Below are 25,939 nucleotides of genomic sequence, written 5' to 3' on the forward strand. Positions count from 1 at the left end.
ATTTTACAAAACAGTGGTGGGGCATGTAGGTAAGAAAATGTGTAACATCAAATGAATGAAAATCCAACTTTTCTGTAAATTTCCATTAAAATCACAATAAAAAAGAAGTTAGTGGAAAAAGTTTTACATCTCTTTGAAGAATGCTGAAAGGCTTTGTTCTTGGAATTGCATTATCTTTGTGGATAGTTCTTGGTAGTACTGATATTTTTGTAAAGTTAAGTTCTCTCCAATCTATGAGTATAATATATTCTTCATTTAAGCAGCTCTTCTTTGTTTCCAGTTACAGTCCTTCATTCTTGTTTGTGTGTGTAGGTCTTTTGTATCTCTGGCTACATTTATTTCTAAATTCTTCATCTTTAGGGTGACTTTTGGTAAATGGTACTGTTTTCCTTATTTCATATTCTATATTCTCATTGTTACAATGAAGGAATCTGATTGTTTTATGCCGATCGATCTTGTTCTTCACCTTTCTGCTACATTGGTCAGATTAAATAATACTGTAGAATTTTTAGCATTGTTGCAGATGATAGAATCACATCATCTATATAGAGATAACTTTACTACCTCCATGCCAATTTGGATGCATTCTATTTCTTTTTCTTGCATTATTGCTTTGGCTAAGACTTGCAATATCATATTTATTTAAAGAGTGGTGTTAAAAGGATCAGCATGCCTGTCTAGTTCCCATTTGCAAGGTGACTGCCTTTTTTTGAAAGTAATGTTGGTAGTTGGTTTTATATATGCTTTTAATTATGCTTAGAAATTTACCTTACATTCCTATTTTATTTAGTATTTTTTTCATGAGAAACATAACTTTTTATTAATTTGATGTTCCTGAACGTAATAAAAAAAAAATGAACAGAAAGTTTTAGTTTTACTTGGGAGGGAAGATAAATTGCATTTATGTAAACATACATAGTAAAGGTATGTATATTTAGGCAGGTGTTATAAATTCTCTGAGAGAGTAATGATTAGAAATGTACTTGAACAATTGTGGCATTTTATATAATTTCTAATCAGAATACTTTAAACAGTTTTCCTGCAATGAAGAGATGTCGCAAAAATGCATCTGAGGTTAGAAATGAGTATGGTATCTGTCATACACAAAATAGCTTGCTACATCCTTTTAGGACATGTTGCCTCTTTCTTCTGCAAAGCTTTCATGAGATCTGACATGAAATCTTGCTCCCCACTTCCTCCCCTGCTGGGGGGACCCGGATTGTCTTGCCTCTTTGGGGGAACAGGAGGCCTCTTTCCCACTGAGGGGGACGGTTGTCTGGGTTCTGGGATGAAAGCAGGTGGGGGCGGGGGAGGAGGTGGTAAAGCCTCTTTGCTCCCCACAATCGCAGGCGGTGGGGGAGGCACAAAATCTGAGGGTGCTTCGTGGAATTCTGGGGGTGGTGGTGGGAGCTCATCTTCTTCTAGCGGGGGCGGTGGTGGGGGCGGCGGCAGGAAGTCCTCAGGTGGGTCTGGGAAGCCCGCTGGCATGCTCCTGGGCTTGGAGGGCAACGGGCTGTGGCTGGTGTCCGAGGATGTTCGCAGGGGTGGGGGCGGTGGCTGGCCGGCCTTAGGAAGGTGGGGGGCTTGGGGTGCTTTCAGGTTGTGGTTACTGAAGGCTGGCACATTATCCTTAGTCGTTTCAACCTGTTTCTGGGCCTCAGCAAGAACAGCATTAACAGAATGGGCAGCTTGGGGAATCTGCCCACTGGACTGGGCAGAACTGGGCTTAGGTCCTGCAGTTGGCGCAGTTGTGCTGGCAGTCCCCAGGCTTGTCTACCGAGAGGCAAGGCCAGCTCTTGCCACAGCCCGCTGGTAGTTATCATAAAGAGTCTTTCCATACTTGGCAATCCTGATTCCCATGACCCACTGGCTCAACCGTGCATCATCGCAGCAGAAATACTTGAAGTACTGGGACTCCTTCTGAATCTGGGGGTGCTTTAGGACAAAGCAGTAGTCAGTGGGAGCTTTATATTTCATTTTATACTGAGTTCCATAGTAAATGTTGACATTTTGAAACTGTATAAAACATGCTAGATCTCGAGATGTCTTTGTCTTTCCTTTTGGCACATAATACATTCCAGAAGAGTGCAAAAGAAAATAGCGGCTTTTCCAGGATTTCTTTCCATCTTCTTTCAAGTAAAGAGCTCCTTCAATTTCTGGCACAATAACAGATGTTTCACAGAAACTTTCCTCAAGTAATGATTCCTTATTCTTAGCATTCATTTTCTCAATTGTTTCTTTGCTTTCTTTTTTTCCTTTGTTATCCAAGTAAAAATTCTGGGGATTTTTAAATACAGCATATTTTTCTTCTTTCTCCAAAAATAGTATTTTATTCTCCGTGTCTCTTGTCCAGTCTGATAAAACTTCAACGACGTTTTCATGGTCTTCAAAATACCGCTCAATTTGTAGTTCAGGGTATATTTCATAAAGGCACCAGTTGACATTGCAGTCACAATGCGTTTTCTCAAAAAGGTGTCTAAAACATCTCGGGCCAACTGCCTCTCATCCACCATCAGAGACTTTGTGCTGTTATCATTCATGTGCACCTTGACCACAAGCTTCTTAACTTTGGCCTCCTTCAGCTTTTCCAGGGCCAACTTAATTTTATCAGCCTTGGCTTGGGCTTCTTCTTCTTCCTGTGTGAGAGGCTCAGGAGGCGGTGGTGGAAGTGGAAAGTCAGGATCAGCTGGTGGAGGTGGTAAATCATCTTCATAGGGGCTGACAGCAGTTACGGCAGCATTGACTTTGTAACCAAAAATATGGGATGCTTCACGAATTTGCGTGTCATCCTTGCGCAGGGGCCATGCTAATCTTCTCTGTATCGTTCCAATTTTAGTTTATGTGCTGCCGAAGTGAGCACTATATTTAGTATTTTTATCAGAAAAGTGTTGAATTTTGTCAAATGCCTTTTCTGCATTAACTGATCATGTGATTCTTTTGCTTTGTTGGTATAAGAACCATTGACCTTATAAATCTTAAACTGAGACAATTTTTTATGGCTTTGAGATCAGCAAATAAACCACATGAACTTGTGTTTTCATCTTAAAATAGTCATCTCACACATTGTCATTACCATGATCATCAACTCCCAGAACTCTTCAAAGTAGTCCATCACTATCATTGAAATAATTCAGAGCTGACTACAGACACTCCTCTGTGGCTTCTGAACTCCTTTCTCCATTTGCAAATGGATGATTCTCAACCATAAAGTCTTTCAAGTCGGCTACTGCTGCGGCGTGTTTCTTCTTCCCTCACAACTTTCAGTTTGAAGTTACATGCATTTAATTTCCCTACATGATCTTCAAGTTTCTAAGGGTTCTAAGTTTCAGCTGAAAAAATGTGTACAATATAACTGATATGTAGCTAGTAAAGAGATGGCAAAATTCAAATGTGAAGTGTCAAAGAAGCAGGGGCTTTGTAAAATGGTCATAACATATGACTCGTGTGACTTACGATCATTGATCAAAAAGATTAGTGTAATATTTATATAATTAAACTATGAAATAAGAAAGCCTAACACAGCTTAATGGTTTCCTGGAAGACGATTATCATTAACATTTTCCCATTCAACTCTTGAGTCAAGAATAGTCATGTGACTCTTTTTTATTTATTTTTCCAAGTCAGAAGAAAATAACTGTGATAATGATTGAATATAGACTGTCTTGAGATTTTAATTAATAGCTACTCAGTGCCACTTATGCTTGTAGAGGCTTTGATTTGTTTAGTTTCATAGCATGCCAGACTGGCTTCTGTAGGTTCAAGGTTCTGATTGATGACTCAGAAGCAACCGGGATATGATTACCAACTCAAATTTTTTTGTTTACTCTCCAATTAAAAGCTAAGAGTCAAAAGACAACTGTGCTAATGACATTTCAATTATTTTCTGATGAATGAGTTACAACCAACATTGACCCACAACCTCTGGACCATGGCTTATACCTTGACCAAGATGCATATTTTTTTTGCATTAAAAAAAAGCAACTTAATAGAATGTGGAAATTATTGAATAATTAGTTTCATATGCAAGAAAAATCTTACTGAAGATTATTTTTAAATGGTTGGAACATTATAGTACATGGACAGGAACTGCCAGAAATTCAAGATGAATTCAGAAGAGGTCATGGTACACTGCTAATGTCAGATGGATCTTGGCTGACAGCAGAGAATACTATAGATGTTTACTTGCATTTTATTGATTACATAAAGGCATTTAACTTTGTGAGGATCATAATAAATTACAGGTAACAATGAGAAGAATGAGACTCCCAGAACATTTAATTGTGCTCATGAGAAACCTCTATATAGACCAAGAAGCAGTTGTGTGAACTGAACAAGGAAACACTGAAAATCATGAGAGTATATCACAGCTGTATCCATTCTCAAAAGTATACCAGTTCAAACTGTATAAACTTAGGAAATCATTCAAGAAGCTGGACTATAAGAAAAAGAATGTGGTATCAGGATTGGAAGACAACTCAACAACCTGTGTTACACAGAGAACACACTCTTCCTTGCATGCTGAAAGTGAAGAGGACTTGAAGCACTTGTTGCAGAAGATCAAGGATCACACCCTTCAATATGGATTACATCTCAACATCAAGAAAACAAAACAATACCACTGGACTAACAGGTAACATCGTAATAGATAGGGAAAAGATTGAAGCTGTCAACAATTTTACTAAGATCCAACATTTAATTGTTTTTGTTGTTGACTGCCATTGAGTCGAGCACAACTCATAGTGACCCTATGAACTAGAGCCCTGAAGCCTTTCTATAACTATTGTTGTTTCTCAAAGTTCAGAGAGTTTCCAGAGGATTAAGATTTAGGAAGTGGATGCCACTCACTCCTGCTTCCAAGCCTGTCTTAAACTGGGAGCTCCACCAAACACTGTCCACCATGGGTAACCGTTATGGCATTTGACACCCCAGTGGCACAAGGTTCAGCATCACAGCAACCCCAAGTTACCTCAGTAGAGCAAAGTGACAGAAGAGTGCTGTACCACTTAGAAGAATGTTCCTCCAAAATATATTATGGTATTAGCAGGTAAAAAATCAAAAGGTGTGTTGCATTTGGAAAGTGTACCATCAAGGACTTCTCCAAGGTGTTAAAGAGCAACAATGTCAGTTTGAAGACTAAGGTGCACCTGATTCAAGTCACAGTATTTTCAATTGATTTCTAGGCATCTGAAAGTTGGACAATGAATAAAGACGACAGAATTATTGCTATCTTCAAATTGTGGTATTAGAAAAGAACAATAGATCTGTGCTAGAAGTGCAATCAAAGTACTCTTTAGAGACAAGGATGGTAAAACTATATCTCACATACTTCTAGTATGTTGCCAGGAGGAGATAGTCCTTATAAAAGGACATCCTGCTAGGAAAGGTAGAGGGTCAGAGACAGAGGAAAGCCCTCAACAAGATGAAATGACAGAGCGACTTTAACAAAAGCTTGAGTATATGGATCATCAAGATAGCTTAGGATAGTTAAGGTTCAAATCTGTTAATAATTTGGAATCTAGAAACAACATACAAATATCAAAAGTGACATTTTTCAGACTACTGAATGGAGTGAATGAAAAAGAAATTCATTTCTGCCAAGTGTGACTAAACACACACCATACAGATACTGCCTAACACCACTGTTATAAAACAGGAAAAACATGGGAGGGTTAGGGATGGAATAGGAAAAGACTGGATAGATAATGAACACTGCATTAGGCCACATGAGGGGAAGAACTGTCCAGAAGGAATATATGATTAGGTCTTACATGCATAACAACAATCTAGAACAAGGGGTACACTGCAGGGTGGGCTTGGGGAAGTGAAAAAAAAATATGCAACAATGAATAAAAAACCAAAACAAGATACACATAAAGATGCACATAACATATGCAAGGACATTCTTATGGACTGTATGTGTGAATAGGTAGCTCTGGTGGCCTAGAGGTAAGAAACTGCACTGCAATCCCAAAGACAAGCAGTTCAAATCCACCAGCTGCTCCACAGGATAAGGAATCTCCTATGCAATTATCTGCTTTGAAAACCCACAGGAGGGTCAGCTATGGGCTGGTTCCCACCCAACGGTACCCAACAACAACACGTATTGACACATTATTTATGTGGAAGTGTTGTTATTTGTGGAAAAATAATTTCTCAGACATCCACATTTATGTCTGGTGTTAGTCCATCATTTATTTGTGGTGCAGTAAATTTCTGCCACAATGCATGTTTTCTCTTCAAGACCATATTTTCAGTTGTATGCATGGTCCCCCCCCAAAAAAAAATCAGGGGAAAAAACTCTTAAGTTCTAAAGAATTACCTTCCCAAAATCCATCTGTATACTTTCAAAATTGCTTTTCTTGTTATGCGCCATCAAGTAGCCTGTGACTCATAGCAACCCTATGTACAACAGCCCTATACCCTGCTCTATCCTGTGCCAATCTGTCTCCAACACACCTACCCCTATTACCCCAGTCATTGAATCAATCCACCTCATAGAGGGTCTTCCTCTCCTGCACTGTCTCTCCACCCTCCCAAGCATGACATCCTTCTACAAGAATTGGTCTCTCCTTGCAACATGTCCAAAGTATGTCTGACAAAGCCTCAGATTCCTTGTCTCCCTCCTCTCCAGGATGAACCCGTTCATTTTCTTAGCAGTCCATGGTATATTCAACACTCTTTTCCAACACTACAGCTCAAAGGCATCAATTCTCCTACCACCTTCCCTAGTCATTGTCCAGCTCTCTGATGCATACCAAGTGACTGCAAAGACCATGGCCTCTATCAGGCACACTTTAGTCTCCAGAGTGACACCATTGCTCTTCAGTACTTTGGAGAGGTCCCTAACAGCAGACTTTCCCATTGCACTACATTTTTTAACTTCCTAGCTGCTGGTGCCAAGAGTGTTGATTGTGGAGCCAAGCCAACTAAAGCTGTTAACAATCTCAATCTCTTCATCATCAATCATGATGCTGCCAATTGGCCCACTGGTGAGAATCTTTGTCTTCTTGACACTGAGCCTCAATCTATATTGAAGGCTGCAGTCCTTGACCTTCTGCAACAAGTGCTTCAGGTCCTCCTCAGTTTCAGCAAGCAGAGTTGTGGCATCTGCATGACGTAGATTATTGATGAATCGTCCACCAATCCTGATGCCACACTTCTCCTTATACAGCCCAACCTGCCAGATAAGGTTCTGCATGTAGGTGGAAAAGATGTGAGGGTAGGACACAGTCCTGGAGTACACCCTTCCCAATTTTGAACCATGCAGTGTTCCCTTGCTCTGTTCTGACGACTGCCTCCTGGTCCAAGCATAGGTTTCGTATTAGCACAATCAAGTGTTCTGGGATTGCCATTCTTCAGCCAGTTTGTTGTGATCCACACAAACACCTTTGCATAATCAATGAAACAGACAGACATTCCTCTGGTACTCTTTGCTTTCAGCCAAGATCCATCTAACATTAGCTACAATATCCCTAGTACCATGACCTCTTCTAAATCCAGCCTGCACATCTGGCAGTTCTCTGCTGACATATTGTTCCAAACGTTTTTGGATCATTTTCAGCAGAATCTTGCTTGCATGTGATATCAATGATATTGTTTGATAATTTCCACACTCTGTTGGGTCACCTTTCTTTGGAATGAGAACAAATACCGATCTCTTCCAGTCAGTTGGCCAGCTGCCTGTCCTCTTTGTTGATGTGCTGTTCCAGTCTTTTTTGGATAATCTTAAGCAGAATCTTGCTTGCATGTGATATTGTTCAATAATTTCCACTTTGTTGGGTTACCTTTGGGAACAAATACAGATCTCTTCCAGTCAGTTGGCGAAGTGGTTGTCCTACAGATTTCACGATACATGTAGGGCAGCTTCTGTTAGTTGAAATACATCAAATTGGTATACCATCAATTCCTAAAGCCTTATTTTTTGCCAATTCCTTCAAAGCAGCTTGAACTTTTCATTACCATAGGCTCTTGCTCATATACTGTTTCATTCAATTCTGCCAATTCCTTTCAGTACAGTGACTCTGGAAACTCTTTCCATCTTCTTTTAATACTTCCTGGATCATTTAATATTTTGCCTAAAGCATCCTTAAGCGTAACAACTCAAGGTTTTAATTTGTTCTTTAGTTCTTTGAGCTTAAGAAATGCTGAGCGAGTTCGGCGCTTTTGATTTTCTCACTTGAACTCCTTGCACGTTTCATAGTAATATTTTACTTTGTCTTCCCGTGCTGCCTTTGCTCTCTGTACAGGAATAGTGGTTGTGATACACTATCAAAACACAGTAATAATTAAAAAATAATTTTAACATTCAACTCATAAAATTTTATTGTGATTAGGAAAGGACAGATCTCTGTATGGGTGGCAAAGACTAGACTTTGTTTTCAACTATGGGAACTTAAGCTTTTAAGCTAAAAAAAAAAAAAAAACAAAAAACAAAACACCCAGCAGTACTAGAAGCCTATTATCTTGATACTAAAAAGTAAATGGTTGCTTTTGTTGTCACGTGCAGTCAAGCAGCTCTATGAACAGATCTGTATTCTGTCCCATCCTAATCATCTGTTACACTTTGAGCTCATTGCTGTAGTCACCCTATCAATCCAAAGCATTGAGTTTTCCTCTATGAGAAGTTTCCCCATCCTTATCTCTAAGGAGCATTCTGGCTTCACATGCAATTAGTGCAAATCTTTCCCAAACTTATCAGTTCTTTTTGGCTGTCCATCAGATACTCAAGAACTCTTCAAAACCACAACACAAATGCATCAACTCTGACATCCTTATTTATTATCCAGCTCTCAGAAGCATAGCAAGTAACTGAAAGGACTATAGCCTGAATCAGTTGCACCTCAACCTTTACAGACTGACCTCATTGCTCTTCAGTATTTTGCAGAGGTCCCTGACAGCACTTCCCAAAGCAATCTGTTAACTAATCTCCTGACTGCCCATACAAAGAATGTTGACTGTGAATCCAAGTAAAATGAAATCACTTAAGTTTCAATCCTTTTTCCATCATGATTTGCCCAGTGGTAAAATAACTATTTTCTTAATGTTGAGATGTACTACACCTCAACTGAGATGTAATATTTATCTTTGATCCTCTGCAGCTTTTCATGTCCTACTTACGTTCAGCAAGCAAGGTTGTATTCTCTACCCAACACAGGTTGCTGATGAATCTTCCTCAGAACCAAACCTTAAACCATTTTTCAGTTTGGCTCCACGAATTATTTGCTCAGCATACAGAGTGAACAAGTATGGAGAAAGGACACATTCCTTATATATACCCTTTCTGATTTTCAAGTTACTTCTAGGAAGAGGGAAATTGTGGTAGATGTTTCACTGTTGAGCCATTTGCGACACACACCCCCCCCACCCCTTTAAAGCAATTTTTTATTAAAAGGGATCATCTAGGCCCAGAGGAATTATTGTGGAATTATCCGTATCCAGTTGCGCTAACCCAAAAGTCACACACATCCCCAACTATCTGACTTTACCAGCAACAGCTCCAAGGAAGAAATATGGGCAAATTAATTCTGTTGTGATGTACCTGGTGGAGGGGTCCTGGAGTTGAGCTGATGCAAAGCCAAAGCGGTCAGGGATCTTACCAGCACTGTGTCCTGCATGGCGTTCAGAACATCATCTCCATCACTTTACTAGATTTAGAAAGATTCCCTTCTTTCTTATCTCTATTGGTTCTCTTTACAAAGTCTACTTGCCTATTTAACTAGAAAAACTCATCCTTGATCTATTTTCTTAGCTGTCCTCTTTCAACCAAGGGGTAAAGGTCACCACTCCCCATTTAATCCCAGCTGACAGAATCCTAGGTGTCAAAGCTCTAATGCAAAGGCAGTACTAGAACCCTGAAACTTGAATGAAAGGCTTACGGCAAAATTCCTTTGCCACAGCTCTCGTCCCCAAGTCCTAAAATGGTTTTCAAGTATCCATAAAGGTTAAATCTAATGTCCCTTCTCTCCTAACATATAAGATTTGGAAAATTATAGTTCTCCAGATCTGTTTAATCATCTGTACACAAGACCTAATACAACAGGTTAAGGATTAAATGCCTATTATTTTAAAAAAAGCAAAGCTGAATACTGTGTTTGACATTAAACGAACATTTATTGACAAATATTCAGGGAGCCCATAAAATAGGATTCAATGATACATACTCAACAAGTAGTCTAGTTCGTCAGAGGCACAGGTTAAGATCTAATTTGTGTTATAACCTTAATGTTGACATTGGTAAGACTATAACTTATTTCTTTACAGCAACAGAAACTCAAAAGCACTGTGCTATATAACTTTCCAGACAGAAATTATTGAACCTAAAGGATCAAGATTAGAGAACTCTGATCATTTTAAATGAAGCTGCTAGTTTCACTCACATTTTTTTTTCTCCATAATAAAAAAAAAAAAACCACTACGATCTAAAAACAAATCTGCCTAGTCAGAATCCCTGGGTGGCACTAATGGTTAGGCACTGAATTACTAACAGATAGGTATATGGGTCAAACCCACCCAGCAGAGAACCTGGAAATCTGCTCCCGGGAGCTCGCAGTCTTGTGATACTCTGCAGCAGAGTTGGGGTGATGACAACTCAGTACAGATAAAACGGTGACAAGCCAGCCGGTCAAACAGAAAACTTTGTGGCCATTTAAAACTAAACAGGTATCCAAGTGTTTTAACATAGACATGTCCCAAGATGTATCTTCAAAAGTGAAAATGCCAAAATAAATTAGAAAATGCCCTGTTATGTCATCTATGTGCTTCAACGTACCAGAAAACTTCAGGAACTACAAGAAAACACACAAGAAGGAACCAGGTAACTAAAAGCTGGGCAGAAGTTATCAGCTGGAAGATCTTACCTCTCAAAGAACATACAACTATCTGAGGGGGAGTACAGACAATTCAATGTTGAATACAAACACGCAAACAAAAACCATGACATCAAGTTTTCTAAAAACTGTAGGCTTTTTTATTAAGAGGTAGACAGATGAACATGGAAGGCTGTCCCATTTAACGTGTCCCAATTTACATTCCACTCCATTCACCCATCCCACACTGCCAAAAATTTAAGAAATATCAAATTTCTTTATAAAAAAAAGCCCCAAAAGGCTTTTCTCCCTATTTCTTCTTAGCAATAGTCAATAAATTGCTTGCAAAAACATTACTACTAATTTAAATTTTTCACTGTATCCAAGAACCTCATTCCTATAGAAGTTCCCACAGATGCCAACAAAACCTGCCACTACTCTGACTGGAGGGCAGAGCACAAATGACTATTTCTATAAGGGACTACAAGGGGAGTTTCTGTTTAATTGTATCGTTAAATCCCTGTGCATGTTAGGGCAGAAGCCAGTGAAATAAACAAAGCAGAGCACTCTATCAAATGGCTCTGAATGGCTGTTGTCTCTAAAGATAACTTATGGGTTGTCTGTTTTGGGTTTTTTTCCTTAAAGATTAAAGATAATGGAATTGAAGCCTTATACAAAAGTAGAAATATGTACAGGAATTCACAGCCAGAAGGAAATGAGACTTCAGTATGAACCAGTTGGAACCTGGCTGTTTTATATAGCTGATTTTGAGACAAGTCATATTTAGCACAAAAGCAATTACAGCAGAAGTAACACTTCCCTCCCACGGCTCCCAAACTTTAAAGACTCCTTGTCAGTCTTCTGTAACACTGTAGTCATTCTTCAAGGAAGGAGGAATGTGTAAAGTGGTGCCAAACTCTGACACAAATCAATCGCAAAGCTTTACACCCTGATGACATATTTGAAGACTGCCATGATAGCAGCACTGATCACACCAGATATGGGGACTGTCACAAACCAGGCCACAAAAATGTTGCGGAAGAGTCGCCAGTCCACAGCCTTCTTAGAGCGGAGCCAGCCAACGGACACAACGGAGCCCACCTACAGAGACAGACCAAGGAAACTGGTTCCTAACGTGCCTGTATTTTGGGAAATGTTATTTAAATGAGTTTCATTAAATTTAATAAAGTACTAAAAAAAATTATTTAAATAAGGAATCCCAGACTACTGGTAAAAATTCATACCAGGTGACTGGTTTATAACAGATAAAAATTATTCCTGGAAAGATAAAAGCAATGTAAAAAATTACAATCAAGTTTGTGGTAACTAATAAAATTAGAAACACTTCGTATTTTCCTCCAGAACTACGCTATTTCTTATTAACAGTGTGAAACTAGTTTTCAAAAGATCAGTGATAGACTGATCACCTAGAGAGATTTTGGAAGAAAAACAGTGACTCATCCATCAGGTTGCCTTCCATGATGGACTAATTCAAGGAATTTCCTTATGAAAGCCAATTTCTTTCTTTTCTTATTATGTATTCATTAAGAAACGTTTGGCATTTCACTGCAACAGGCCCTGAGCATGCTTTCAATAAATAAGATGCAAATAGTAGTAAAAAAGATTTCCAAACTTGTAAATCCAAAGTTTTAGCCACCTAAAAGGGTAGTGACAACTCAAAAAGCAAAACTATAAAAAGCTTGCTATTAAAAAAAAATTGACTATTTCATTAGCACATCTACACTACTCTGAACAGCATTACAAAAAAAAAAAAGGAAAACAAAACAGTGCCAAAGCCTAACTGACCTTTGAGATAAAAAAAAAAAATTCTAAAACTTTAGGCAAGTTGGAAATCATAGCTATCTAGATCATGACTTCTATACCACTTCAGAGAGCATATACTGACTGCTTAAATAAAAGAATTGTAAAATGTAACTTTTTCCATTCTTATAATCCTTTGTGGACTCTTCAATAAATCTGTGGACTCTTCAAACCCCTACTGCATTAAAATGTTCTAAATCACAACAGAAGTTAAGCAAAGTCTCCATTTTAAAATTAATTCATCATATATTACACTATTTCAAACTTACTTTACAATGCGTTGTGCTGATGGGAAGGCCAATGTTTGATGCAATTACTACAGTGAGAGCAGATGCCAGTTCAATACTGAAGCCACTAGAGACATAAATATACTAGTTAATAATTTAGTTTACTTTTTGGTAAGTGCGTCAAGTCATAATGATTTTGCTCTGTTTGTTCCACTTGGTGACACAACTTCAATTGGTGTCTTTATTTATGTTAACCTGTCTAAACTGATCCATGGGATTAACTTCATTCCTACACCCTCTTATAATCTTTAAGGTTTTATATTATTCTAGAAGCCCTTATTTAATCTGTCCACACTTTTACTTTAAGAACTTGGTAAACATCCCAAGTAAAGACCAAGTATTCATTCTTCACTCTTGAAAAACAAACCTTTCTCAGAAAAGTTATTTGGTTGACAGGCCATTAGAGATGAATAGGTATTTAACCAAAATGATGTTTAAATAAGAATAATCTTAAAACTTTTGCATCAACAAACTTGGTTACTTTAACTAAAAAAGTGGTTTCAATGTTAGCACTGTAACACTCAGTTCTGGCTGTAAGTAAGGCCTTGTTTAGTGACTCACCTAGAGGGGGTGATTGGTGTCAGATCTTTCCCCATGGTCTGAATAACTCTCCTTCCCCAGACCCACAGGCCAATGCAGATTCCAACACCACCATAGAGTAGAAGCCATACTGGTGTTGCTGCTTTTGAATAAACATCTTCCTTGGTATAAACCAGATACAAAGCAACTAGAGGACCAATGGCATTGCTGGAAGAAAAAAGAAGGGCAAATAGGACTTTTCAGGTAGAAGTAGCAAGATCTGATATGCTCAACATACCTGAGTTCTAGTTACCTGCCTCCTACCAAAGAGGGCTCAGTGAACAGTTATAAATTCAGTCTAAAGATGTACACCTTCACTGTATTATGAGTGGGGGTTCTGTTGCTTTCTAAGTTTAAATCTTAAATCTCACTATTCACTGTACAAGTGATTCCTATTTCAGTAAGAACTATTAACTCATCTTATCTCGATTTAGTGCTCCTCTGCACAATATGAGGAGCCCACTGTGCCCTTCTGGGCTTACAAAAAAGGATAGGATAAAAACAAATTTTTTTTTTAAAAAAAGCAAGGATAAATTCAACATGTACTAACCTGACATCATTGCCACCATGAGCAAATGACCCAAAGCAGGCTGTAAGGATCTGCAGGAACTGGAAGAGGAGAGACACTTCCGGTTTATCCTGATCATACCATTCTTCTTCTAGGGAGCCACTACTTCCTTTTCCGTCACCCAAGCCCATCTCTCCCTTGTCAACGTCTGCCTCAGATGGAGAGTGAATATCAGACACAGCATTGCAGTAACTGGTGTAGCTATCCATTCGAATTCGCTTCTTGGCGTCTGCATTAGGCCATGTCAACTTCTCCATTTCTTCACCTTTTAGTTCACCTTCTTTTACACGGAATGAGTCCAGAGGCATGCCACAAATTGCCATAGTATAGGAAGTATAGCTATTATTTCGTCTCAAGGGTTTGTCTCCAGAGTCTCCCATGCAGTCTCCCACCTTAGCAAGATGTAACTTATGGAGCAGCTCTTTGTACAAGCCAGAATCTTTATGCACGGTGTGATACTGATAGTGGCCACTGGAGTTGATTTGGTTACTGACTGTTTGACTGAACTGAACAAGATTCCCATTAGGCAACTGCACTGCACCTATTCAAAACCAAAAAAGTAATACGCAATATAAAGAATAAGACCAAAATCTGTTTGCACGTCTTTAGCACTATATGTGATACTTTTCCCCAGCCCGGCTTTAACTCACCATTTATGGCACTGTCTATGTTGGTTTCCTCTTTCAGATCCACACTTGGAAGCCTCTCTCGCTCGGGAGCTTCCTCCAAGTCTCCAAGTTTGAAAGAGACTGTCCTTTCCTCCACCACAGCCCGAAGGGGCACAGGAGCAGATTCTACATCAGAAACAGGACTCCTACTTTCAATATCCCCCAGAGACAACTTGGTCTCTTCAGTGTCTTCTTTCAAGCTGTTCTTTTTCTCCATCAAGGGGCTTTCCGAAGGACTGCACTTTATTTCTCCTAGAAAAGAAGGGGGTCTTTGGTTTGATTTTGGCCACACTAGCGGCAACACTGCTCCCTTTCCTTCACCCCAAACATCCAACTCAGACTGAGAATGTTTGTAAAACACAAGAAAAATTAGGGATAATTTTCGATCTGCTTCATTATTTGTTAGCTCATTCTTTGATCACCTGCAATGCATTACGCCCCTTTTAGAAGTTGACTAACTTTCCACAAAAGGTCAGACAACCAATGTTTTAGGTTTGCTAGCTCTGCCATGTAATTTTTGTTCTTTCATTTTTATAACTCTACTTTATGTCCCATCACATACACCTTGAGGTGATACCACCACTTGGAAATGGGCTATTTTTATGTTTAACATGAAAATGTTTATTTATTGTTAGGAATTCTTTTGAAATAGCAGATTAAGCAAGGAGGCAGAAGATGGGGGGTGTGTGGAGTAAGTTTTTCAGTTAAGCAAAAACAGAAGAGAGACAAGGACTTTCCTTCGAGCTAACAGGTAAAGCCTTCTTCTAGAGCTAGTGTCCTGAATTCTGACTTCTAGCCTATTAAATCATAAGAAAATAATTGTTAGGGGAGCTCTGGTGGCCTAGTGGCAAGAAACTGCACTGCAATCCCAGAGGTACACAATTCGAATCCACCGGATGCTCTGCCGGAGAAGGAGGAGCAATATCCTCCTGTATCAGTCAGATCTGATCTGACGGTACACGCACACAAAATAGTTAAAAAGAAAAAAGAATTGTTAAAAGCAACCCAATTGTTGCTAAAACACCTACCAACCTATTCATCATTTACTGTAAGGCAGTTCGATCCAAATAACTGATAATATGGACAATTCCTAGTTCTCACTTTTTAAAAAGGCAACTCCCCCAAATTTTAGTCCAAGAGTTTACACAAAGTATCCATGCAATGAAGGCAACTATATAACAAACTCCCATATCTTTGTTTCTAACAGATCAGCTCAGAAGTTTTAATTATTTCCAATTCTAGAGATAGACAAGAATCTTCCCAATCATGTCAACGTACTGGAGTTAAGCATTTAGCAAGACATCTCATATTCTGTCAGAAAAATGAGGTCAGTTAGTCTGGAAGCCTCAGTACAGCCAGATGAGCAAAGACTCTTGAGGCCTTTCAGCTGCAGTGCAGTGACACAGCACTCTTATGAACACCACCGCCCTATGCGCATCACTTCATTTCCAAAGAATGAACTTTATATCACCAATTATTTGCAGAGATGAAAAAGGCAGAACAAGATTATTTTGACAGAATTGCCACCACTAAGGAAATGAATGCAAAAATGTCAGGGCAAACAGACATTATTGAACTTTATTGAGTATTTAACATTCCTTCACATGCGACCTACAAAACTAATTAATCTGAGCTATCAAACTCTGAGGGAGAATTAACCAAATCTAAGCTCAAATTTACACATTATATTACATTTGTCTGTTTGAATCTTAAGTTATGCATTGAAAACTTCTTATGGTAGAAATAGCTGGGGCAATCAGTTTCATGGAAGAAAAAAAAAAATTTCTTGTTGTGTACTGTCCAACTGGGCCCAACTGGCACAGAAGGGGATTGCCCCTCCTTCTCCAGTGAAGCATCTGGTGGATTTCAATAGTGCACCTTCAGTATTGCAGCACGGCTTCTTGTCACTAGGCCACCAGAGCTCCCTATCATGAAAATATTTTCCTTTTTCTTCATTAAGGTAGGTGCATACTTTTAAATTTTTTCCCCATACTTTTAAATTAACGTACAATTTCTCTATCATGTTACTGATTAGCTAATCCAATTACAGTAGGAAAAAAGAGTCAACGTTTGTCTCTGCAACACAGATCAATTATCCACTATGACTCACTCCATAAAAAAGAATTTGGGCAACAAATTTATACCTACTAAAAATTTCTTACATTGCCAACTTAACCAAAAGTATTTTTTATAGGTGATCAAACAGAAACACATTACTAGTTATACTTTTCTGTGACAGTTACTTACGTTCAATTTTTCTCTTCATCCTGGGACATACAAAGAACCAGACGAAAAGGGCACAGAAAACTGCACATCCCACCGAGATGAGGATGGTAACCCACAGAGGAAGTTTGTCAAAGCCCAGCACTAGGAGATAAAATGATGCATCTTGAAAACCCCAGGGCAACAGCCCCCTGCAATATTGTGTAAGTCCTACCGGGACTCTTGAGCAGTTCCCAAAGCCACCCCATCACCACTCACAGCTGCTACCAGCTGTGGCTTCACAGGGTCTACTGTACTAATATCTGTAAAAATAAATCAGCTTTTTAAGAGAAATCCAATAGTTGTCTTAAAGCTACACTTAGAACACCTGCCACATTTCCGTTTTCTTCCTGTCTTCATTTTCTGAAAGATTACTGGATGTCTGAAGGCATGCAAACTAGCCATTCCATTTATGCACCTCTGAATTTAGCTGCCATACCTTTGCACACAGTAATAAAAAATTTTTTTGCGCACAGCAATCAATACTTTTAAAGTTAAGAGTCACATTTGTCAGGATAAAATTCTCTACAGAAAACACATCCATCTTACTTGCTTTTAGTAAGTTCAACAGAATTATCTCTTCAACAGTAATATCAATCTTAAAAGACTATTACCCCAGAATGTTACACATCAGTAAGTAAGATTACTTTAAACAGCACTTTAGTGCATGCAAAAATTCTGTAACAAATCCAAGAAAAATTTTATTTTAATGGGTTTAGAGTAACTGATGTCATTTGCTTTATTAATTAGGGGAAATCTTGTATCTAATTTTTTATTAAAAATCAGGTAAAAATGAGGCTTATTTCAAATACGAAGATCTGAAATAAGTCTTTTGTTTTCCATTTTTATCATATAGGTTAAATCAGGTAAAATGAACTTCACATGAAATTCAATTTCTATTATAATGTAAATCTACCTACTTCGCAAATGTTAGAAAGAATATAACAAATTTTCTAGTAAATGATCCACAAAGGACAAAAAATACCCCAAGTTCTCATTCACAAGGATGACTGAAAATTTGTTTCTAATTTCATTCAACTCTCCTCTCAGCCCTGCCATCACAAAGCATTAATGCTAGCAATCTCACTGTAGACTTCTTGTATTTAGCACAAGGACACATTCTTATACAGTATGTTTTTCTTCATATGCACTTTTTAGAATAAGGAATCTGGTAGCCTTAGTAAGAACAATTTTACTGAGCAATTTTTTTCCCTTCCTTATCACTCTAAGAACAATCCAAGGTTAAAGTTACTTAGCTAATTTCATTTTTGGTTGGAAAAAAATACTAGGCAGATGTGGTTAAAGAATTCACGATCCATTAGAAAGAAAATTTAGTGACCATACATTATATTTTTTTAAAAGCCTTAGGATATCTGAAGATGAGGGCACAACATACTAAAAATATTTGGAAATGAGTGCATACATAGCACTTTAGCAGATTCATACTACTGTTCTGTTTATGCCTTGCTCTCTCTCGATACATAAATGAAGTGAATGTACCCTGGACAGCAATATGTCTTCGAGTGGGTCTGATAAAAAAAAAAATTGAAAGCCAATGACCATCAAGTCAAATAAGACTAGATGGCAAAGCAGATTAAAGACATTTAATCTGTCCTGACAAGTAACAAGTTATCAATCTTTCACAGTTGTTAAATTATATACTCGTACATCTGCGGTTTAATCCATGTTTTGTCTCAGTTCTAATATGAAATTTAAGCATTTCACTCTTTACATTCTCACAAATTCTTTTTCCTCTTAGCTGCATGAATTCTTCATCCAAGTGCACTCAGACCAGTTGTTAAATATGCCAACTCTTCTCATTTGTGCAGATTTGGGGGAATAAATTTAATACTTAAAGACCAAAAGCTGTTCCATTTAGGAATGGAACATGAGACGATCCAGCGCACCAGTCCTAAATGACTGTTACGGAACAAATATATCTAACAACTCTTCAGTAACTGAGGTCAATATTAATTCCAAATAGGAGGGAGAAGATCATTAAGATCTGTGGATCCTGTGAAGACTAAAGAGGAAAGGTCTGTAGTGATTTAGAATGTGAGCAGGTCTCTTTGGTTGAAAAACTATCTAGGTTAACTCAGCATACACTAGCCTGCAGCCTTCTGAATTGGGTGCAGGCCAGCCACCTTCTAGGAGATTTCAGCCCTGTAAAGCAAAAAGGGGTAAATTGGGCATTTAATGCAAATTTTTAAAAACAAGGTGAAATTCACATTTAAATATTTTACTATGTACTCACAAGGTGCTCCAGTATACATGATGGAAAAGAGGTTTATTCCAATTGTGCAGGCATAGAAAACTGGCAAAGCTCTTAAACCATTAGGAACTGGATCTGCCTGTAAAACATCGTCCAACCTATTAAATACTATAAAAGTTACCCATTTCTACAAAGTCTTATAACAGTAGGTTGAGGAATAACTCATTTATTTCCCTGGGCAACTGGACTTTGCCCTATATATGTGCTCCTAAAAGAATTTCCAGCAAGGCTTTATATGTTTGGGTACTCCAGTACAGCATCTTTCTTGTTCTCATTCCTTTTTCTTGCTATTTAATAAAAAAACTACATACCTGTATAATAGCATCTGGAGGTTCCTGCTTTAAGTATTGATAAGCACTATAAAAAAGGTAAAGGAAATAGTCATGGAAGGAGGGCTACATTTTTGTCATGGCAGTCAGTGAATGTTCCTCGAGTAGAGACAGGAATACAAGGAACAAGTAACCTGGATAATTATTCAAGAGGTAATATACTTCTTTTATGTGCTGTTGAGTCAAGTGCAACTCATAGCAACCCTATGAACAATAATCTGTACCCTGACCTATCCTTACCATCTCAAATACACTTGAGCCCACTGCTGCAGTCAATGCATTTTGTGGATTTTCCTCTTACTGACCTTTCCATGCATGGTGTTCTAACAAGTACAAATACCACTGAATGAAGAGATGGAAAACTTTAAACAATAGTAAAGTCAGTGAGACTGAAAATGAGAAGAGCTTGATTTACCACGTATGCTAATTCTAGAGGAAAAACAACTACACACAAATCAAACATTTTAAAGTGTGGAATCACTACAAACCAAAATGAATGAAAAGGATTTTAAATAGAAGTGTAAAGAATTCCTTTAAATTCCCAAACTTAGCATTTGGACAAGAACAAACTGGGAGGAGGGTAGAGAGAATAGTGCAACAATGAATGAGTGGAAGCCCAAAATCTCTGTAAATGTTTATGAAAATTAATAAAATATAATTATAGAAAAAAAATTCCCAAACTTAAAGAATTTAAATTCTTTTTCATTTAATTAAATTTATAAAGAATTAAGCTTTAATAGAATCCTAATTACAATTCCAATGGAAAACCTTGCATTTACAACAATAACACTGAGGGTCTGAAGGGATGAGGAGACAAAACAGGGAGACTAAAATTATTCTAAAACTTTTTATTAAGAATAGTCAATAAATACATCGAGAAGAATATGTAGTACCTCAAGATGAAAACAGAAAAGCTAAGAAATAAACTCCTTTGTGTAAAGTGCCATTCCAAATCAAAAAGGCCTCATCGACTAAAATCATTCTGATGCCTAACTACTTTATCCATTGTTCTTGGTTTATACACTGTTTGAAAAAAATAAGCTCCAACGCATTGCCATCAAATTAGATCCTCCTCAAGGGTGATTATCCAGCACGCTCTCCAGGGCTGAATGTCGCTCATCATTTTCCCTAAAGAGCTGCTGGTAGATTTAACTGCCACAAGCACCATCTTTAGATTACCTTATTATCTCTTTAAAGTCAAACAGTTCATAAGGCTTTAAGAACAAAGTTTAACCTCCAAAAGCCTATCCTGTATGCCTTATATCTTTCCTGTTATTTCCAAGCCATAACTCTGCTTAACAGTTTATAAAACTATTCTTATCACTCTATCACCTAACTCACCCACTTAAAACTGCAGGAATAATGTATACCCAATTCTTCATTTATCAAAATTACCTGGTTCCAAAGAACAGGTCATTACATAAAAAGCAGCATAATGTGCAAATGGAAGATGACCACCTCAGATCACAAAACGGAGGACTGCACCATTACTTACCTGTCAAAAATCACAAGAATCATGACCTAGCCAAGCTGACCCACAATTCTAACCACCAGCCAACTACTCTCCTCTCAAAACTCGGCATTCTTTACTTCCCAAGGGGGCATTAATGTGCAAAACTTTCAGATGTTTTTAAAAACTATTGCACAGTATTTCCCTTATTTATTTCTTTATAAATAAATATAAATATAAATATAAATATATATATATATAAAATGCACAATGTCTGATAATGTGATAAATATTAAGATGAGTGATGTATGTAACTCACTACCCAGGTAAGGTGGTGTGGAAAAGAGGGACTTCTTAATTCCAATCTTTTATTTTTAATTAATAAGATTTTTATTTAAATTGTGATTTTAACAAAAGTATACACAAGTTAGATTTTCATTCATTGTTTCACAATTTGACCCCTTCTCCCTACCTTCTTTTCCCTTCACCCAGTTCACTTCCTTTTAAAATATTCATTTGTTGTTACATGTTAATTCCAATCTTCAACCAGAATAGCTAATTGAAAACAGCATCTCATTAAGGTTTAGGTCAAATGAAAAAGACTGCTACATTTCATAAAACTATTCCTGACATATATAATACAGCTGAATACTAATAAAAAATTTAAAAAAAAGATACATTTTCTTGACAGAACTTACATACTTAATCTCAGTCCACTTTAACACCACAACATTAACAGAATTACTCCACCTTTTTTCTCCTAACTCAGTATCTTTGAAACACAGAACATAATTTTAATCTTAAATTTCTAAGATTCTTAACTTAGAAAGTATCTTAATGGTCAATAGTTACATCTTACTAGATAAGACTCCCGAAAGTCTACCATCTTAATGATTTTAATTCTTCCTAGCCATTTTAAAAAATAAATAAAATCACCTGCATTACCTAAAATCTCTTCTAACTTGCTACTGAGGGAATGGCTTGAGTCTGAATACGCGCACACACACACATACACAAAGCAAAGAGGGGTAATATGAGGGGCAGTCTCCGAGATAAAGCCTCAAAGTTAATACTATTTTTAAAAACCTATTTAAATTGTCTTTGATTATGTTTATCCCCTATGCCCAGCAAGAAATAAACTCAGTGACTGAGGGGAAGACACAGCAGGAGCATCTCATGTCTGAAGTACTGGGAAACTGAAAAACCCATCACACTTTGCAGCACCACAATCCTTACCCCAGGCAAGAGAGCAAATTCGTTTTGTGGAAGGAAGACCTACGAACCCTCACTGGAAGTAGGAGACTGCTTCCCAGTGAACAACAAAGTCCTTTTAAACCTTTATAAACAGGCACACCTACAAGACTGATTACTTCTCTGGGTTTTCTGGTATTTTGCTCTCAGGAGCTGTTGTTATCAAGTAGCAGGACTCCAGGTACCCTAGGAACAGATTAAAATTTGCCTTCCCTGCATCCATCTTCACTACTCCTGTGAGGTGTGACTCTAGCAGAGACACTAAAAAGTCTAGTCTATAACTCAAAGTGAATGCAGCAATAGCTCTAAGTCCTGCCCTACACTGCACCAACCTCACCATCTTTGACACACCTGCTCCCATTGCCAGTCACTATATCAATCTAGTTCATCCAGTGTCATCTTCTCCTACACTAACCCTCTATTCTTCCAAGCATGACATCCTTCTCGAAGGTCCCTACATGACCACTTGGGAGCTTCAAATTCAAATACTATAGACATTATCATATGTCTAAGAGACTAAAGTAGGTGCTAATCATATTTGTTTGCTAAATAAAACCAGTACAGAATTTGAGTTGTTAACAAGAAACTGTTTTAAGGTCAGTGGTTTGAACCCACCAATCTCTCTACAAAAGAGGAAGACAGTCACTCTAAATATATTCACAGCTTTCAAAATTCTAAAGGGCAGTCATAATCTATCCTATGTGTAAATTATCCATAGGGAAGTTATAACCTGTCCTATATATAAATTCATTATCAATGACTTGACCAAAAAGCAGTTGGCATAGTGAGTGTGAGGAACCCTAGTGGTACAGTGGTTAAGCGTCCAGACACCACAGTTCAAAACACCAAAACTCCTTCGAAGAAAGAGAGCTTTGGAAACTATGAAGCAATTCTATTCTGTCTTGTACTTTGAGATCTGAGGTAGAAATGATAGCAAAGGGTATATGGATTTGGTTTCAGTAGGAGTCCTGGAGCCTAACAAGTGCCCAAATGCTAATCAAAAGGCTGGTGTATCAAACCCATCAGCTAGTTCACGGAGAAAAGATATACTCTGCTGCTAAAAAATTTTAGCCTTTCTAAAAGGGAACATTTCTTCTATAGTCCTACAGGAATGCTAAGACTTAAAACTGACAATAGCAATAGGTTATAATTATTTGAAAGTCTTTGAAATTAACTGCTATTTCATGGCAAATGGTTCAGATTACAAAAATCTATTACAATTCCTTTTTCTAGACAGTTTCTGTTGCATCATTGTGCAAATCCTTCCCTAGAGAAGCTTAAAACTAGACCAGACAAGTGGGTCTAAATACATTCTTACCTCTTGGGATTAAGCAACCTATCTCCCTTCTCTCGGGTTTCTAAAGTTTAGGAGTGTTTTAAAGAACTTACAATGGACCACTTAAGAGCAATTACCTCAAAAAATGAACATTGTTTCCTGAGGAAAATGCTGTAACTCAGTCCCACACCAACAAAATTCCTTGCCTTCTGTATTTATTTTGAAGTTAGCATCAGGCTTCTTGATAAGGGAAATGTTATCAGTCCCTCAAGAGGATTTTATTTAAATAAACAGGAAATAAGTTTCCTGAGGGGAGAAGAGACTATCTTTACTGGTTCATGTTCTTCTGAAAAAATGCAGTTGTCACACTTGATACAAAGAAATTACAAACAGGTTAGGATAACATTAAAGAAAGAATAACATTAAAAGAACTTCAATTACTGGCAGCTTGGGAAAAAACCCCAAAGGATAGTGACTTGTTAAATTTCAAACTTAAAATTGGTCAGACTATAATATTTGCTCCAATAGGCAGTACTTCGCCCTCAACTAGAGAAGTTATTCTAAATAAATGTCCTATCTTTCTGCTCCTGTCCCTCCAGTTTATCACTACAGTTTAGTAGTCACTTCAAATTCTCCTTCCTGGGTATTGAAAACTTGCTCCTTTCAGAAGGCAACACACAAGTTTACAGAATTTGTTTTGTCAACTCTTCCAAAAATTTGTAAAAATGTTATCCCAGTTTGAATTTGAATGATCCATTAAAAGTCATACTGGAGGAGGAAAATTACCTTACGCAGGATGAAAGCTCGGACAAGAAAGAATAAGATTCCAGACATAATACCAGAAAGCAGCGGAGAAATAAACCAAGACATCACTGAAATAAAACACATTAAGGAAAAAAAATCAGTAACTGCATATCAGGAGGCAACAATCACTTCAATATTCACTCTCTAAAACTGTTTTAGTCTGTCCTATCATGTTACACCCCCTCCTCCCACACATATATGGCAATATAACTTGTTGCTATAAGTGTACAGCTGATTCACATTGTGCCATGGGGTTGGAACCTGACTCTAACAGGTTTTCAGAGGTAGTAAATCACACAGGAGACTTCCCATCTCTATCTCACATACCTTTGAGTTGGCATTAGAGTTCCTCACTACTAAGCCACCTGACTCAGAGACCCAGCCCCACCCTCACAATCTCTGCTGTACATACATATGGTAAGATGAGACAAAGAAAAATTAAGAAGCCATTTAGTCAAACGTACCGATTTTTATCAGTTCAGACCACCTGACACCCTCTTGTCCCTTTGCCACAAGTGAGAAACCAATGGTCGCACCGACTATACAATGGGTACCAGAAATAGGAAGCTTCAAAAACGAAGCTACTAGTTGCCACACCGCAGAACCTGAAATAAGTCAATTTTTATCAAGTCAGTCGCACAATGACAAGTGACCAGGGAACCACCGCGGCCACAGGCCGGCAGCGCCCCTCGGGGTACTTGGGGGTCCACTGCGGGCGGCAGCACTTACCGAACATGGCACTGACCGAGCCGGCCATCAGCTGCGGCTGGGTCTTGTTGTACATCCCCACGTCAATCAAGCCCTTCCGGATCGTCTCGCTCACTTTGGCCCCCAACAAGACGGAGCCCACGGTTTCAAAGATGCTAGCCAGGATACAAGCCTGCTTCAGGGTCACCACCCCGGAGCCCACGGCAGTGCCGAAAGAATTCGCTACATCATTGGCTCCCACGGAGAAGGCCAGGACAAAGGCAATGATGAAGCCCAGGATGAGCATCCATAGGTAGTTCCCCATCGCACCAGAAGCAGCGACGGAGCTGGTGGTCAGCGTGGCCACGGTCGGTTCCATTCTCGGAGTGAGAGGTTTGCAATGAATGTGAGAATAACTGCACGGCTTTCAAGATATGTAAACGGAAGATGAGGTAACAAGATACTAGAATAAATAATATATATTACATAAAATTAAATACTGTAAACTACGGCGCAAGACCGAGCTGGGAGTTACTGCTATACGTTGCGCAGGAACGTCTGTTGTCTGGGGGCTCTTTGGCTCTGGAGGGCTAAAAGCGCGCAGCGAAACGCCATGGCGGAAGAGCGCAAGGACTCCAGTTCATCCTGCGGGGAAGGAGGAAAGCACAATAGCCGGACGCCGCCTGCCCGGGCGCCGCGTGCGGCCCGCGCCCCTCGGCCCGCGAGCGTCCCGCCCCGGCCTCCGCGCCGCTGGCCCGCGCGCGCCCTCGCTGGGCAAACCGGAAAAAGGCCGTTCCCGCGCGCGCCGCCCGAGACCGCCAAAAAGGCCCGCGGGCGGTCACAGGATAGGGGGAGGAAGGCGCTAGCAGCGCCGCTCGAG

The 25,939-nt window shown here is 38.7% G+C and overlaps 1 protein-coding gene and 1 pseudogene across 1 annotated transcript; both read right to left on the minus strand.

Moving 5' to 3' along the window:
* Window positions 1-1,116: 1,116 nt before the first annotated feature.
* LOC102873520 lies at window positions 1,117-9,614 on the minus strand (annotated as a pseudogene).
* Window positions 9,615-11,451: 1,837 nt separating this feature from the next.
* Window positions 11,452-25,704, minus strand: LOC102872300 (sodium-dependent phosphate transporter 1-like). Its single transcript, XM_006903141.1, has 10 exons — window positions 25,102-25,704; window positions 24,837-24,977; window positions 24,355-24,440; window positions 19,245-19,341; window positions 16,976-17,095; window positions 14,711-14,980; window positions 14,043-14,601; window positions 13,475-13,660; window positions 12,896-12,980; window positions 11,452-11,906 (listed from the first exon to the last, which is right to left on the minus strand). Exons 1-10 carry the CDS (start codon window positions 25,436-25,438, stop codon window positions 11,748-11,750), a joined length of 2,040 nt encoding a protein of 679 aa, XP_006903203.1. The 5' UTR covers window positions 25,439-25,704; the 3' UTR covers window positions 11,452-11,747.
* Between the last annotated feature and the right edge of the window lie 235 nt (window positions 25,705-25,939).

This window comes from Elephantulus edwardii, unplaced genomic scaffold, assembly GCF_000299155.1.
Source record: "Elephantulus edwardii isolate Elephantulus edwardi_28Jun2011 unplaced genomic scaffold, EleEdw1.0 scaffold00519, whole genome shotgun sequence".
NCBI classification, from domain to species: Eukaryota; Metazoa; Chordata; class Mammalia; order Macroscelidea; family Macroscelididae; genus Elephantulus; species Elephantulus edwardii.